The sequence below is a fragment of the Epargyreus clarus genome, unplaced genomic scaffold (assembly GCF_041222505.1).
Source record: "Epargyreus clarus isolate Ecla_fem2 unplaced genomic scaffold, WU_Ecla_fem_2.2 ptg000011l, whole genome shotgun sequence".
NCBI lineage: Eukaryota > Metazoa > Arthropoda > Insecta > Lepidoptera > Hesperiidae > Epargyreus > Epargyreus clarus.
In genome coordinates, this window is record NW_027332219.1 from 5,995,815 (window position 1) to 6,014,083 (window position 18,269).

Consider the following 18,269-nt stretch of genomic DNA (forward strand, 5'->3'; position numbering starts at 1 on the left):
TTCTAGTATGCTCCGCCGGCACTTTAGTGTGAGTTCTGTGATATGTTATATTTTTAAATTGTAGCTATATTACTAGTCTACATAAAACCGATGAGTTCTCGCCATCTGGTTACGAGGACATGATTGAAAAAAAATATTTGTCGAAATTCCATCCGATTTTTGCTATTCTAGTATGCTCTGCTGGCACTTTAGTGTGAGTTCTGGGATTGCTTATATTTTTAAATTGTAGTTATGTTACTAGTCTATATAAAACCGATGAGTTCCCGTCATCTGGTTACGTGTAAATAATTTAAATAAAATGTTTGTTGCAAATCTATCCAATTTTTGTTATTCTAGTATGCTCTGCTGGCACTTTAGTGTGAGTTCTGGGAATGGTTGTATTTTTAAATTGTAGCTATATTACTAGTCTATATAAAACCGATGAGTTCCCGCCAAGTGGTTACGTGGACATGATTGAAAAAAAAAATATTTGTTGAAAATCCATCCGATTTTTGCTATTCTAGTATGCTCTGCTGGCACTTTAGTGTGAGTTCTGGGATTGGTTGTATTTTCAAATTGTAGCTATGTTACTAGTCTATATAAAACCGATGAGCTCCCGTCATCTGGTTACGTAGACATGATTGAAAAAAATATTTGTCGAAAATCCATCCGATTTTTGTTATTCTAGTATGCTCTGCTGGCACTTTACTGAGAGTTCTGGGGTTGGTTATATTTTTAAATTGTAGCTTTGTTACTAATCTGCATAAAACCGATGAGTTCCCGCCATGTGGTTACGTGGACATGATTGAAAAAAAAATATTTGTCGAAAATCCATCCGATTTTTGTTATTCTAGTATGCTCTGCTGGCACTTTAGTGAGAGTTCTGGGATTGGTTATATTTTTAAATTGTAGCTATGTTACTATTCTATATAAAACCTATGAGTTCCCGCTATCTGGTTACGTGGAAATAATTTTAAAAAAATATTTGTTGAAACTCCATCCGATTTTTGCTATTCTAGTATGCTCTGCTGGCACTTTAGTGTTAGTTCTGGGATTGGTTATATTTTTATATATTAGCTATGTTACTAGTCTACATAAAACCTATGAGTTCCTGCTATCTGGTTACGTGGAAATAATTAAAAAAAAAATATTTGTCGAAAATCCAGCCAATTTTTGTTATTCTAGTATGCTCTGCTGGCACTTTAGTGTGGGTTCTGGGATTGGTTATATTTTTAAATTGTAGCTTTGTTACTAGTCTGCATAAAACCGATGAGTTGTTGCCAGCTGGTTACGTGGACATGATTGAAAAAAATATTTGTCGAAATTCCATCCAATTTTTGCTATTCTAGTATGCTCTGCTGGCACTTTAGTGTGAGTTCTGGGATTGGTTATATTTTTATATATTAGCTATGTTACTAGTCTACATAAAACCGATGAGTTCCCGTCATCTGGTTACGTGTAAATAATTTAAATATAATATTTGTCGAAAATACATCCAATTTTTGTTATTCTAGTATGCTCTGCTGGCACTTTAGTGTGGGTTTTGGGATTGGTTATATTTTTAAATTGTAGGTTTGTTACTAATCTGCATAAAACCGATGAGTTCCCGCCATGTGGTTACGTGGACATGATTGAAAAAAATATTTGTCGAAAATCCATCCGATTTTTGTTATTCTAGTATGCTCTGCTGGCACTTTAGTGAGAGTTCTGGGATTGGTTATATTTTTATATTGTAGCTTTGTTACTAATCTGCATAAAACCGATGAGTTCCCGCCATGTGGTTACGTGGACATGATTGAAAAAAATATTTGTCGAAAATCCATCCGATTTTTGTTATTCTAGTATGCTCTGCTGGCACTTTAGTGAGAGTTCTGGGATTGGTTATATTTTTAAATTGTAGCTATGTTACTAGTCTATATAAAACCAATGAGTTCCCGCTATCTGGTTACGTGGAAATAATTTAAAAAAAATATTTCTTGAAACTCCATCCGATTTTTGCTATTCTAGTATGCTCTGCTGGCACTTTAGTGTGAGTTCTGGGATTGGTTATATTTTTAAATTGTAACTATGTTACTAGTCTACATAAAACCTATGAGTTCCTGCTATCTGGTTACGTGGAAATAATTTAAAAAAAAAATTTTGTCGAAAATCCAGCCAATTTTTGTAATTCTAGTATGCTCTGCTGGCACTTTAGTGTGGGTTCTGGGATTGGTTATATTTTTAAATTGTAGCTTTGTTACTAGTCTGCATAAAACCGATGAGTTGTTGCCATCTGGTTACGTGGACTTGATTGAAAAAAATATTTGTCGAAAATCCATCCGATTTTTGTTATTCTAGTATGCTCTGCTGGCACTTTAGTGAGAGTTCTGGGATTGGTTATATTTTTAAATTGTAGCTATGTTACTAGTCTATTTAAAACCTGTGAGTTTCCGCTATCTGGTTACGTGGAAATAATTTAAAAAAAATATTTGTCGAAATTCCAACCGATTTTTGTTATTCTAGTATGCTCTGCTGGCACTTTAGTGTGAGTTCTGGGATTGGTTATATTTTTAAATTGTAGCCATATTACTAGCCTATGTAAAACCGCTGAGTTCCTTCCCCCTGGTTACGTGAAAATAATATTAAAAAAAGTTTTGTCGAAGATCTTTCCGATTTGTACTATTCTAGTATGCTGTGCTGGCACTTTAGTGTGAGTTCCTGGGTCAGTTATTGTACAAATGTATCATTTTATTATTAAGCTTTGCAAAATCGACGAGTTTCCACTTTTAAATAACCTTTTTGCAGATTTTTTTTTGGTTAAATTTTTGTCAATTTATTTTATCAATAAATTATTTTTTAAGTTTATTTCGCGAGAACTATCACTGAAAACTATTAGGAACTCCAGATATTAGCTAATTACACTAATCAATAGCTTTTTTTTAATTTTGTAGAAAATGCTCTGCTGTGTGAAGTTAGCAGAGCATTATTTCATTCTGCTTTATCTCCGTAAAATCGCCAGAACTATTCCTGAAAACTATCAGGAACTATAGAACTCATGTGCATGCGAATAGAACTCTCATTTTTTAGTGCTCTGCTGGCAAATGCTGTGCTAGTTTCACGGACACTACAAAATTGTCGCTTTTTTTATGAAGCCGACATTTTTTTTCGTTAGGTATTGGTTATCTATGGTTTGGAGGATCCTGTATTGATGTTCTGTTCTTCCTATATAGGTTACTATCTATACTTTTTGTTCTGTGAATAGTGAACTGTATTGTGTCATTTTGACGTTTATTGTATGCCATTTTGTTGTAAAAGCATACGTATTTCAATACAATTTTTATATTGTCTACACTCAAACAACGCAAATATTCCAACATAGAAACAAAATGTTATTAGTGATACGTAATTTACCTTCTAATGTAAGTAACATGTGAAGTTTATTAGACAAATATATCGCTGCATTGAAGTGGCAAATAATAACCGGTCCATTCTACTGTTTTTAACGTTAATAATATTTCCTAAATAACCCTAGCGACATAGAATCTATCTTCGTATTTAAATAACCTTTGAAATTTAGTAGATGTTAATTCATTGAAGAATTGTGATGGAAAAATTTCCGATTTTATTGATTAATTTTATGTAATGCCAGCCATGGTGAGAGGAGCCGTCGCCCTAGGTGCCAGTTGGCAAAAGGTGCTAAAAAGCTAAATGTAAACGATTATAGTGGTAGGAACTTGTTCGGCGTCAAAAAAAACCTTTTTTTTATTAACCTCTAATGTCCGCATTTGGCTTACCAACTCAGTCCACTGCAGGAGTGTACGTAAAAGTTGATAAAACCTAAAGTAATTCAGTTGAAGTATAAACATATCTAAATGATATATATATATATATATATATATTTATTATATCGGAGTAGCAGACCAGCATACAGCCCACCTGATGGTAAGTGGCTACTGCCGCCCTTGGTCATCTGTAATCAATCCAGACAGGATTCCTACCTGAGGTCTGACACAGATGCGTCGCTACACCTGAGGACTAAGCTGGAAAGTATGTCTCCCTTACTACACCCTTCAAAACGGAACACAGCAGCGCCTAACACTGCTGGTATTAGTCAGAAATAAGTGTGGCGGTGGTACTAAAAGTCTTTCTTTTTATTGATAGCAGTAGAAAACAAGTGAAAAGATTAGTTAAAAAGCATTAGAAAGTTAACAGTTACTAAGAAAATAATAGTTATACAAACAAAACAGAAATAGTTCTGAACTGTTTTGTTTTTGCCTTGTAGATAGTTCTTCAAAAAGTTTTTCATATATAAATAAGCCATTTTACTGATTACTTTGCATAATCTTAGGCTAAACTGTACTTTATGACCTCGAATTTTGAGTTGCGAGTGATATAGGTGGGTAGGGGGGTACTACAGGAGCATTCCCTGTAAATATGGAATTGCAGAAACCAACTGTTTTTTTTTTATGATTTTTTTGCGGCGGGATAATCGATGATGCATGACTAATAGTCCGAAAATAAAGAAAGGGTTGGCTCCGCTGGGAGCAGTTCCCTACAAGCCTTATAAGACTCACAACACATCTGTTTATAGTCGCAGACAGACTGATCGCAGATGCTAACACAAAAAGAAAAACTTTTTAATTTTGAAATTAACTCATATAAATCTTATACTCCTATATAATTTCCTAATATTCATACATTATACTAGACAACATATTTCAGACAAGGTATACAGATGTGAAAACGCTACTCAAAGAGAAGTGCGGCCTGACCGAGTTGATTGTAGACAACTTGGTGGCCGAAGGTAATAGTAAGAAGGTGACAGTCGGTCTGGCGGACGAGCGGGACGCAGGCCTTGTGTTAAGGAACATCAATGGATTGTATATTGGCAACCAACAGGTGTATGTTGAGGATGTGCGCCAGAAAAAGGTTGGTTTTATTGCAGAAGTGCTCAAATTTATTTTGTGTGATACCTTGAGAATCTTTAATTATATTTTTATGCCCCAAAATTTTGAACTTAATCATATTATTAAATTTTTTTATGGAAGTAGTTCACAAGCATGGTAACTAACTGATGGTAAGTGGCTATGCTATCCACACATCTGATGAGATGACTGTCCAAACAGAGATTGACCAGAGGTCTTGCTACCCCTGAGGACTAAGTTGGAACTCCTTTACGAAGTATATTTACCCTACACTTCAAACCAGAGCACAGCAGTGCCATACTGCTGTTTTAACACAGAATTTCTGAGGCGTTCTGTGGCCGACCTCAGGTAGGAATATCTAATCTTATCTGGGGTTGATTACAAATGTCCATGGGCGGCAGTAGCCACTTACCATCAGGTGGACTGCATGCTCGTCTGCTACTCCTATATTATAAAAAAAAAATTAGATGTCAGTTAGGTAGTTATTCAATTTAATCTTCAATTTGACAAATACCAGTTTTGTCCTAAGAACTAAGTTATGTCTAATTTTACTTTCATTGCAGGCAAACCAGTATGTTATTATATTCTTTAGTTTGTTTCTTTTTTTCTATAAGAACGAACATTTCTTCGAATTGTGTGGTCTGAAAATGTTATTACACTCAGTATTTTTTCTTTGATTGAATTATGAGTATCTTAATTATAATATTTAATTTCAGACTCCAAACCAACCGTACCAATCTGCTCCTGTGCCCGCTAATCAATATGATCAATATCAGCAATATGCTCAACCACAATATGACCAGTCATATTTCACACAACAAAATCAGAATCAGTTCAATATGCCCCAAGCGCAGGTTCCGAGCTTTGGTGTTCCGTACTATATGACTTCTCAGGTAAGTTATCATATTGCTTTATCAATATGCTTATGCCGAGGACAATTCTTTTGCAGTAAGTATGATTTTAACAGTGCTTTATGGTTATTTAATTGAGAATCTAACAGAATTATGTCAAGAACTAAAATACATGAAGAAAATTGTAGTTTGGTAGTGATACCACAATTGTAGAGGCACTGGTTCAAAACCAAGGCAATATGAATTATTTATATCTGGGTATTAGAAAAAAAGATCACCTTATTTAACATATATGTGAGATTTCTACAATGATTTTTAAAAGTGTGTGATAGACAACTAGCACTTGGCAAACATTACAGATGTGTCCTTAGGGTGCATTCAGATTAGCTGTTTTTTTAATCCATAAAAAAAATAAGTGAGGTTACTATGCTGCAACCGCGCTGCGATTAAAAGCAGCGTTTCTTCTTCAGAATCTACCAAGTAACTGAATAGATAATACTACGAATATCGAATCGTGAAAGTCACACTATAGCAGCGCTGGTTTCGGACGACAGCAGCGCTATAACCGCGCGACATAGCGGCTAATTTGAAAGCGCTCTTAATCTTATATTCTGGGAGGAAACATATCTAGCAGAGGGACAATAAAAAACTATAGACCATTATAAACGGACGCTCTCTCGTGGTTTAAAAAAATCCGACTATCACTTCATACTTTGACTAAACTCCAACCTTAAATCCTACGTTTCTTGCGTAGGGATTGGTGGTGATATTTAGTTAGTTATCTATTTCCCCTATAATCTGAAAAACCTGGACGTCTCCCTTAAGCTTAGCTCATTACTATGACGGACACTTATAAGTGTACCATTCATCTAAGGGAGGTAGAGTCCGCGCCAAACTGCTAGTCCGCTCCGAGTATAGAAACAAGTCGCGCCGCAATAGCAAATTGTAGATATTAGCGGGACGAAGATAGTGCGGGATTCTCCTGGCACCAGTCCGCTGTCCGCTCTCGCCCACGGGTACAGTTGCGATAGTGTGCCCTTACGTTAAGGAGTATTTGCTAACTAAACCTGCGCAACAACTTCAGAGCGGACTAGAAGTTTGGCGCGGACTATAACACGGGGTGAGAGTGAGCTATCCCTCATGTAATAGTCCATGTCGCCAACGGGCGCTAGCTGTCTCAGTTGCTAACGACAGGCCGCGACAGTCTGTCGCCTCTTGAATTCAGTGGTCGTGGTCGCTCGGTCACTGATAATAGGCGGCAATTGTCGACGACAATCGCTGTGTCGCCAGCGATTGTCGTACAACGTTCCAAAACAGAACTTAATTCTTACCCTGCTGGCTTATTTTATGAGGTTTTGACGACTGATGGGTACGGATTAAATAGTACAGCTCAGAGGGGTACTCTTTTCGCCTGGGCAGACTCTCAATATGGACCCTCAATATGGACTGCCTGCCTGTACCACGCGGATTATATGGAAATGACCGAAGATGTTCTCCGGTTGAAAGCGTGATTTCCATTATCAACAGTCATTCCATTGAGAGCACCTAGGCAAAAAGGCAAACTTCGAGGTCCAAATTCGTTTCACGGGTGTCATTTCATATATGGTTCAAGAATTGGGGTTCTCCAGTATATAAACTGGAGCACTCTCGATCGAGCTGTACTTTTGCAATTAGTTGGCAAGTGGGCTGACAAATTTAAGTTAGGCGTCATATGACTTACAATGACGATTTCATATGATTATTGTAAATGAATTCTGCTAAAGATGTAATTTTTGTTTAATTTTCAGGATATTTCATAAAAAATCTGACAAGCTAAAATCCTTTTTAATTACATGCTTGCTACATAAATTATTGCGTTTGTCCACAGAATCCTAATGTAGGCAACAATCAGCAGGCTATGGTTCAATATCCGGTACATCAGGGATCTGGTGGTAATGTTCCCTACCAAAGACAGAACGTGTTTCAGGGGGAACATGACGATGGGAATCGGGAGCAATCCCGATCCCAAACCCAGTCTGTAGACCGTGGTAGGGAACGCTCGTCGAGGTGGAACGATTCCGATCGTAATCGATCGGGCGATCGAAGGGGTCGGGATCGATCACCCCATCGTGATTACGACCGATACGATACTGATCAGTCGTACAAAAATAACCGTTCCCAAGACTCATTCCAAAGCGGATCTAACCAAGGCTTTGCGCCACAGCAAAGTACTAGGTTTGATAAACCTTCAGACCGATCTGCGCCTTGGGGACAAGATCGTTACGGCGATGCCGGATTTGGCGAACCAAGTCAATCATTTCGCTCAGGTAATCACAGCAAAGTTGATATGCTGTCACAGATGTGCGGGGTAGAACAATACACACAATCTCGTGATTCCAATAATGGTAGACAGAACAATGTCTCCAAAAATAAACGTTCTTTTGATACGTCAGATAGAAATAAGTTCAGCCCACAGAATAAAAAATTTGGTACCAATCAACAGTATAATGCTAAGAAGTCTTCCGGGGGCCAACATTCAAAATATCCACTCAATAATCAACAAAATAAAAAGAACGATTATACAAACAAGTCTACTGGACTTCAAAACAAGCCACAAATGCAGGGAAATTGGCCTCGAATGCAGGGAAACAAACCACAAAAGCAGCAAAATAAGTCATTCATGCAACCGAACAGGCCCGATTTTAAGCCCAACAAGGCGTCACAGAATAGACCTGAGAATCCTAAAAATAAGCAAAAACCTCCTCCAACCCCCGAAAGACATGAGGCATGGCGTGTTCAAGCCTCTTCGCTTATTGCGACTGAGATTCTTAAGAATGTTGGCGGCAAAATCTTTTCAAAACGGGATCCTGTGGTGCTGCAACTGAAGGCTTGCGTTCGTGCGCGACTGGACGTCATATTGGGCGACGATATATCAGTAGGTCTGAACAGTATGCTAGAAAAATATCGTGAGAAATATGACGTGAATGAAGATCAGGTCTTCTACAAGGGCGTGATGGCGAAAGTTGATAAAGCCCAGAAAGAAGAGTACAAGGCCGAGCAAAAAGGTAATGATTTTGATTTTTGGTAAGTATAACTCGTATGTATTGATATTTGACTTAGTGGGGTTTATTCATTCATATTGTATGGTGACCACGGTGATACACAATGCTGTTATATGGCTTGTAAACATTTTATAAAAATGCATCTTGCTAAGAACAATCTCAGCAATATTGCCAGCTATACATTCTTGCTGCATTGTGTCGTGTGTTATTATGCAATATTGCCTGTTAAGCATCAAACGCGGTATGGGCAATATTTCGAAGTTAGGAAGTTTGCGAAACCGCGGACCATGGGATCGAGTTGCCCTATGAAAATAGGTCGACGAAAAAAGCAATTGAGGGCTCTGCCCTTCCTTTAAAACTCGTACCGGACAACATTTCGGTTGACGATAAAAGGTCTTTTAATCTTCTGTATATGCAATTTTGCAGTCTCGCGAGCCGTATTACGAGCCAGATAGCCCGTATACACTATTACTGCAATATCACTGGCCCATACCGAGATTGCAGGAAGTATTGCTCTTACGATGTAGACCTTAACTCGATGACTACACACTTTCAGCTATGAAATACTACAAAACTAGCCCGTATATGAGAATCTCTAATATAATAATTCGCTTAAAAGGGTGGTTATACCTACTATCGTTTAACGGTAAATTTATCTGGGAAATCTAAATGGATCACACATTTTCTAATAACCGTTCATTTCTTTGGATCCAAAGATAATTTGGAACCAGGGACAAACCATCACGGCTAAGCTTCCGACTCTGGACTTTGGTACGTTTCCCACTTGAATATCATCAAATCTTTAAATGAAAAAGCTCTAAAAAGAGCCATCGGATAAAATTATTCAATCCGTTCGAATGTTCGCCAAGATTATTCGAACGGATGCATCCTATTACGCAAATTGGTCTTTCTTTCAAGAGGGCGTGCTTTAGTAGTTTAGTTGAATCAATTTGCAACTATGGCTAACCCAACTCCAAATGTGTCAAGTCAAACCTTGTGTCAGGAATTCAGGATAGATATCCAGATCAGACGCTAGAATCTGATCTGATGAATATTACTTTCATAGTCTATGGGAGTCTATGGGAGCGCATGTATTGTTTGTTACTAGTTGCCCAAAGTAGCCTCGGGCCCCTCAATCACGAGGCCCAAGACCCGAGGCCCAAGACCCGAGGCCCAAGACCCGAGGCCTTAAACACCTGAGATCTTTAAAAAGAGTTCTCAAAGGTGTGTCAAGTCTTCCAAATCGCTCTTGGCCAGCACGGTAGATTATGGCTTAAAACTCCTTACTGACTCTAAAAGGAGATTTGTGTGCCCAGCAGTGGGACAATAATGGGTTAGTGACGAGTGGCCCGAATGATCTGATCCCCGACGGTTCTTTTAGAATTTCGACTTGGTCTGACTTTATTCCATTCACACTGATAACGTGGATCATTTCTAGTCTCTGAATCTTTCTATTGCTCTGCCATGGATATAGAAAGACTTGATCCAGGTTTATGTTATATGATATCATCATTCTAATCAAACTGTGTAAGTTTTATAATAGTGGTATAACGCAATTCATTATACAGATTCTCTTTTTATCGGGAATCATCAATATGACCGACAACCGTATGATGTAGTTTGGAAAGACCAATCATAAAAAGGTGTTAAATAATAATTAGAATGACTGTCTTCCCCTTTTTCTTATGATTTTGTGGTCTATAATAATTTAAAATGTATTATGTGCATATAATAAATAAATAAAATAAAACGCTCTATACTCACAGCCCCACACTAGGATTCCCTGTATCTGTATCTGTTCATCATTTAGAAATCTGTCTGGCCGGGGATCGAACCCGGGACCCTCTGCGCGTCAGACCGGCATGGTGACCGCTCCGCCACGCGGGTCGTCTATACATAATACAATGTGTTATTATATTATGTATATGCTAAAATATTCCTATATATTTCCTATAATAATATTATTCTTCGCCATGGACTTATTGCTAAATTAGCAATATGTTTCTTCAATTTCTTCGCTTTATTAACATTAACTGTTTTGTACAATTGCAACAATAAGAAAAGTATTGTTGAATGTAAAATATATGTATTTAAAAAAAAAGATAATTATATAATGTTCTTTTATACTCGTGTTTTGTTCATGCAGCTTGTGAAATTTCAATATTGGAATTTGCCATGATTAAATATAGTTTTCAAACTACTGTTCGAATGTAGGCCTTAGTGTGGAGATTATAAAAAAGATACTAATTAGTTGCAGATAATGTCATCAAGAAAGAGGTGGACAAACCGAGGAGTGAAATCAAACCCAATGTGGAGGCCCAAGAGAGAGAGAAACCCAAAGTGAACTTTGCTCAGGCAGGCTCCAGCGAGCCAGGAAAATCTGAGGCACCGAATTTCATTTCAACTGTCCAGAGATTGCCGAAATATCCTAAATCAAGTGAGTTTTCATTGAATTACTGTATTAATTATAAAGGTGGTAGAACTTGCATAGTTCGATCAGGGCGGTACGTTCCGCGCCAAACTTCTAGTCCGTTCTAAAGTTGTTTCGCGTAGGTTTACTTAGCATATACTCTGTAACGTAAGGGCACACTATTTACCCGTGGGGAGAGCGGACAGCGGAGGGTGCCGGGAGGGTCCCGTTGTCTTCGTCGTTTCTATATTCGGAGCGGACTAGCAGTTTGGTGCGGACTATACCATCGTCATCTTAGACTCGGGAGTGACATCAGGAATCGCATGTGATCGATTTTATTATTTATTGTGCATTTCAATCATATGGATATTAAATGAATAGGTTTTCTGAGAAAAATACGAAACGAATTGTGTGAAGTTTTTTTTAACTTATAAAATGTATAATTATTTTTGTTACAGGTAAAAAGTTGGCAAATGGTGAGTACTTTCCAAAATATTTATTTTCAATAAAAATATAAAATTCTTCAATGCTTTAGAGTTGTCTACAGTGTGAACTTTATTGATCATAATTCTATTAATTAGAAAAAGTCAAAAACATTTTGTAAAAAAATACAGCGCCCGTATTTTAGTGTTCACAAAAAGGCCAAAAAAGTTTCTTTACAATGTTGCATTTGTATGTAAGAGGTTTTTAAATATACGTATTTTGACCTAAAGTTAAGTATACTTATGATAAATTTACCTATTTCTGCCTCATAGCAGCAGTGTTGAGCGCTGCTGTGTTCTGGTTTGAAGGGTGTAGTAAGGGAGACATACTTTTCAGAGGCGTTCCAGCTTAGTCCTCAGGGCTAGCGCACCTGTGGCCGACTCCAGGGATATCTAATCCTATGTTACAGATGTCCATGGGCTGCAGTCACTTACCATCAGGTAGACTGCATGCTCCTCTGCTATTCTCATTATATACCTATATATAAAAATACTAGCTCACCCGGCAAAACAACAACACTTATCACTTAGGGGTGTGAAAAATAGATGGTAGCCGATTCTCAGACCTACTGAATATGCATATAAAATTTGGTGAAAATCGGTAAACCCGTTTCAGAGGAGTACGGTGACTAACATTGTGACACGAGAATTTTATATATAAGATGATGCTACTTATTGAAATGTGTTAAGAATGTCTACGTATTTACGAGTAATAAACACTACTCCTTTTTGCTTTTTAGAGATGAAAAGAGCCCAGAAAGAAGAATTTATCAATGTATCGTTATACAACTTGGGTGCTGTTCGCGAGAAGGCGCTCAATGACGAATTGGACAAGGTTTGCGAAGTGGTAAGGATACGTTCTAACAGGTGGGATCTCAGCATAAGATTTGGGGAAGAGGGGTGGTTGCACTAGGGTAAATGTGGTTAAATTAGACTCCTTCCTTCTAACCTTCGAAGTGTAGTGTTTATTGTAAAGTCTGAATTCTCTCCACTACCCCTGCAGCATAGAGGCATCTATGCAGGGTTTCCTCACGAAAGAAACTGACCAAGTGTGAATCGCACTCGAGGGTTTTGGTGTGTGACCCCTGTGATCGCTCATGCGTTCAAAGTAATATTGTATTATCTAAATATTATGTTATGGGAAATTGTATTGTATATTTGTATGTTATATAGTTATCAATATCTGGTCTGAGGTATTTTGGGGGAAGGGAGGAGCTAATTTCATAAGGGGCTTGATACGTAATAATTTATGTAATATTCAGAGGTTTTTGTTTTTATTCAATATTTAATTTATTTATATAAATAGTTGTCTATGAATACCTCTGTCCTCTTGTTTTTTGTGTACTTAATTAAACATTAATTAAACTTTACCTTTTGTCTGTCTGTCTAACAAAATAGTAAGAACAACCTGTCCCATTTCTATATTTTAATATTTGGCTTTATATTATAATAGTCCTAGTAAAGAAAATTATTTTAAAAACAGTAAGAACATTTTTTTTCACAAGATAATATTGTAAATTAACATTGCATGCATTATTTTGTTTCATGTAGTATCAACGAGCACTTATGAATCCAGCGAACGAGATGGAACAATCCATGTGCAGATTCATGAGGGAGGTCGCTATGGAGGATATGCGTAGGGTAAGGTCTATGCTACATATGTATGCTACATATTGGTTATGTAGCATACGCATAGCATGTAGCTATGCGTATGCTACATAACCAATTTTTGCCTACTAAAAATATAATTTAAAATTTCTTGTTTGGCAGTTTGTCAAATTTGTAATATTTGATAAGCAAAATGTTGAATAGATAACATTTGTGTACATAGAAGGAGCACGAGCTGGTGTTAAATAGCTACTGTTGCCTATGTACTGTGTAAATTAATTATATTTACGTGGTAATATATAGTTTTAGTTTAATTAAGAAATTACACGCCCACAGGGTAACTACAGAGAAATGTAAAACCGTCCAAAAACCTTGTAAACACCTGTATTATGTAATAAATACTGATTATTGATTATTGCAATCAACCCTAGACAAGACCAGATTCGAACCTGAGAACTAAGCTGGAAAGCTCCGGAAAAGTATGTCTCTCTTACCACACCCTTCAAACCCAAATAACAGCGTTTAAGACTGTTGTTATTAGTCAGAAATAGGTGTGGCGGTGGTGCCGCCGGAGTAGAACCACAGAGGGTGCTACCGCGTTTAAAATGATTAATATCGCGTATTAGCTGATAATATCAAGTTTTATCAATTCTCCGCTTGTTTTTCTTTCCAGTTGCTAATCTCTACGTTAAGAAGCTACTTAATAATGGGCATTAGTAGATAATCAATATCATTTTTTTATAATAAGTATAGAAGTGGTAGACGAGCAAGCAGTTCACCTGATTGTAAGTGAGTACTGCCGCCCATGGACATCTATAATCAACCCCAGATAGGATGAGATATGAGGTCTACCTGATGTATGAGATATGTATGAGTAGTGAGATATGAAATCTATCTGAGGCTACCTGAGGTCCTCAGGATGCGCCGCTACACCTGAGGACTAAGCTGGAACGCCTCGGAAAAGTATGTCTCCCTTACCACACCCTTCAAACCAGAATAACAGCGCTTACCACTGCTGTTATAACAGAAATAGGTGTGGCGGTGGTGCCGACGGAGTCTAACCTCACAGGGTTCTACCAGTTTTCAACGATTCATGGCTTCTTTACCCAGTAATACAAGTTGTACTAAGTACAGGGGCCCTGGCAACGCTTTGTAACGTAATTGTGAATCAATAAATCATATTTTCACTTTTTTTTTCATTTTGTTGACAGTTGCTGACTCTCCACATCAAGAAGCGTGTGTTGAACGTCGGCACGAATCTCTCAGTGCGCGTGTACTGTCAGCCGAAGCCGCCCAAACGCGACGCCCTGGACGAATACCTCAAGAAGTTCGGAGTCATCAGCCTCAAGAAGTCCGCTACGAAGAAGAATATGTTCATCGCCACTTGCGGCACTTATGATAACTTCGATGCTCTGTGCAAGCAGGGGTCTACTGTTATTGGTGAGTTATTTTACCTCGCTTTTATTAGCTTGACCTGTATGCATGTATGTAACGGAATCTTTGGACTAGATTTTTACCCACTTTGAACGGTCCGATTAATTTAAAATTTGGAACAATTATGAAGATCCGATGATAATACACGATTTTAATAATTTTATCTTATTCACCTCATCAGGATCGTCACGATTTTACTGATGATTTACGATTTTCCTTGTGCGATTTTAGCGTGGTTTTTAGTTTTAAACTATAATTATTTTTATAGAACGTTCTACGAGAATTTGGAAGTCCTAAATTTCGTAAATACAAAATCAAGAATATATATTTCGCTACTTGCAAAACAGATAACTTCGGATTGATACATTTCGCGAATTCATCAAGATTGTCTGTCATGATTGTTCAAAGTACATACTTGTCTTCAGTGTACTTTAAAATCTGTCATTGCTGCCCGCGGGCGAAATATCTTGTTTTTTTTTTTGACCTCTAATTTGTGATGTAATTGTTTTTGTTTGCAAATATTTTTTCTGTTGTTAAACCACCTGTTGTTGTTAGCATGTGGCCCGTGCTGCTAAAAGGTAGTCAACCACTAGTTTAAAGATTCACACGTTCAACACGTTCACCGTTTTTGGACATACAGCGCCCCCGTGGACCGTATCTGAACTAAAATTACACATGATGAGTTTTAAAAAACTGAATACGTCAATCGTGACGACATTATTACAAATATAAATATAATGCATTTATTTTTAAATTTTTAATAGCGTTATTGTTCCATTTTTTAAACTTATGCAGTGGGAGTATTTTCGAGAACGTTTTCGTGTAAATTCATAAACTCATACTAAGGGTACAGACCACTAGTTTAAAGTATATAACAAGATAAAAGAGAAAGCTAATGATTCGATTTGGCCGAAATAATAATGTTTATAATATAATTAACTTTTAAACTTCAGAATAACTAGTAGAATTAAAACCGTTTGCACTACCGGACACTTTTGCCTTAATTAATGAAAACTAAATTAAATCGAACCATTTAAAATTACAGATACGTTGACGATCTCATTCAAGCCTTTGCAAATAATGGGCCCGCCGAAACAGTTCGAGCAACTTAAAAAGAAAATGGCGAAAATTGATATTAACACTCTTGAACAACCCAGCGACGGGGAGAATAGTGGCGATGACGTCATCTATGACGGTGACGAACAGAATGACGACATTGAATTTGTAGAAGATGTTGTACCTGATAATTATGATGAATATGATGATGAGGGAAATACATTTGAACAAGATGAAGAAAATACATTTGATAATACAATACTAAATACGAGTGATGATATTATTGTAGTCGAAGACAGCAATCAGGCTAAACCAAATGACGTGATCGTTATTGATGGTGATGATAAAACACCTGATAATGCGAATAATGTTGATGACAAAGACAAAGATGACGATAAAGAAGCTGCCAATGATAATGAAGTGGTAGCAATTGATGAAGAAAAAAGTATAAATGTCAATGAAACAGATGCGGCTACTAACGAAACTAATAAGGAAAATAAAAATACTAATGAAACTAATGAGGAAAATAAAAACAATACTGAGACTATTGAGGAAAATAAAAATACTAAGGAAACTACCGAGGAAAGTAAAAATACTAATGAAACTCATGAGGAAAGTAAAAATACTAATGCAACTAATGAGGAAAATACAAATACTAATGCAACTAATGAGGAAAATAAAAATACTACTGAAACTAATGAGGGAAACAAAAATACTAATGAAGCTAATGCGGAAAATAAAAAGACAAATGAAAGTAATGAGGAAAACAAAAATACTAATGAAAGTAATGAAGAAAACAAAAATACCAATGAAACTAATGAGGAAAACAAAAATACTAATGAAACTAATGAGGAAAATAAAAACACTAATGAAACTAACGAGGAAAATAAAAACACTAATGAAACTAATGAGAAGAACAAAAATACCGAAAGCACAGAATGCCTAACCAGTCACAACCCTAATATAGTTGAAGATGACTTAGAAGATTTCTAATATTAATTTTTAGTGCAACAGAAATCCTGATAGAATTTTCGGGTGTTGATTATTTTAAGATTATTAATTATTTTAATTATTATAACGGACAGAAAAGTACGTATAAAATAAGTTTATTACTATTATCATAAATAGTATAAGTGTATTTGTGATTAAGTAAGATTTGGGTTACAAATAAAACTAGTAATGAATTAAAAGTATTGATTTATTTACTATAAATAAAGTAAGATATGCTAAGTAAACTAAATACTCTTGTCTTCTTAAATATTTATAATAAAAATAAGTTGACATCAATACGATAAAATAGAAAAAGGTGAGAGTTTGGACTAGTCTTAGGCCATAATGAGGCTTGCAATCCACTTAGGCATTGTTCATACCAAACGTATTGTCGGTCGCTGACTGTGATCGCGTTACGCAGTTTATTGTTTTACCATATATATTCAACCTCTCGTTTTTTTTTATATAATATAGGAGTAGCAGACGAGCATGCAGTTCACCTGATGGTAAGTGGCTACTGCCGCCTATGGACATCTGTAATCAACTCCAGATAGGATAAGATATTCCTACCCGAGGTCGGCCACAGATGCGCCACTACCTCTGAGGTTTAAGCTGGAACGCCTCGGAAAAGTATGTCTCCCTTACCACACCCTTCAAAACGGAACACAGCAGCGCCTAACACTGCTGTTATTAGGTAGAGATAGGTGTGGCCGCCGGAGTCGAACCACAAAGGGTTCTACCACCTTCAAAACACATTCAGTTCACACGGAACCAACCACTATACGTAGTTATACATACATTACGTAGTCATAAATACATAGTATTGTAGCAGAATGATTTTTAATCTGTGGTGCGGTGAGGCGCGGTGCGGCGTGGCGGGAGAAATTGAGTTTTGGCGGGAAGCTAATTGTCATAATCGTCATTGTTATAAAATATTTCCTAAAACCTTCTTGACAAGTGTCACTCGATCGGAAAAAAGTGGCACGCTTGGTTTTCATACAAATGAAGGTGTACATGTGTCATCTATATAGGTCTGTGCGCGTAACGCAGAACTTTAGTTCATTTGTTGTACTTGTCCCAACCGAGCAATTGTCGACCTTCCTGAAGGATCTGTGGCCTTGGGAGTTGTGTTCCGGAAGTTCCGTGGACGGAGAGGACCCCCGGAAGTCACCCGCGCCTCACGTCGTCGGAAATGCGTGATTTAGAAGTTTAGTTAGAAGTATACAGGGTGAATTTTTAGGATTTATTTTTTAATAACAATAGATAACTGATTAATTAGTAAATAATTATTTTTTGTTGTTTACAACTTCTTTTTAACGTTAAATCTAATTTTCTGTATCTGGTTCTAATAATCACTCGGTTTTGACTCTAAAAAGCCATTCTCGCAAATTGTCAACTTTACAGTGATAGATAGTAAAGTTGCACTGAAGTTGAAAATCTATTATAATAGTCCTAACATACCCTTAAAACAAGTCGAACATAATTATTTTTAATGACAATGAGTTTAAGAGTTT

General features: G+C 36.8%; 1 protein-coding gene across 1 annotated transcript; it reads left to right on the forward strand.

Moving 5' to 3' along the window:
- The first annotated feature begins 3,217 nt into the window (after positions 1-3,217).
- On the forward strand, positions 3,218-16,955 carry LOC140745894 (uncharacterized). Its single transcript, XM_073077837.1, has 10 exons — positions 3,218-3,377; positions 4,681-4,887; positions 5,600-5,776; positions 7,602-8,778; positions 11,033-11,212; positions 11,644-11,661; positions 12,408-12,514; positions 13,219-13,308; positions 14,487-14,715; positions 15,755-16,955. Exons 1-10 carry the CDS (start codon positions 3,345-3,347, stop codon positions 16,756-16,758), a joined length of 3,222 nt encoding a protein of 1,073 aa, XP_072933938.1. The 5' UTR covers positions 3,218-3,344; the 3' UTR covers positions 16,759-16,955.
- The last annotated feature ends 1,314 nt before the right edge of the window (positions 16,956-18,269 follow it).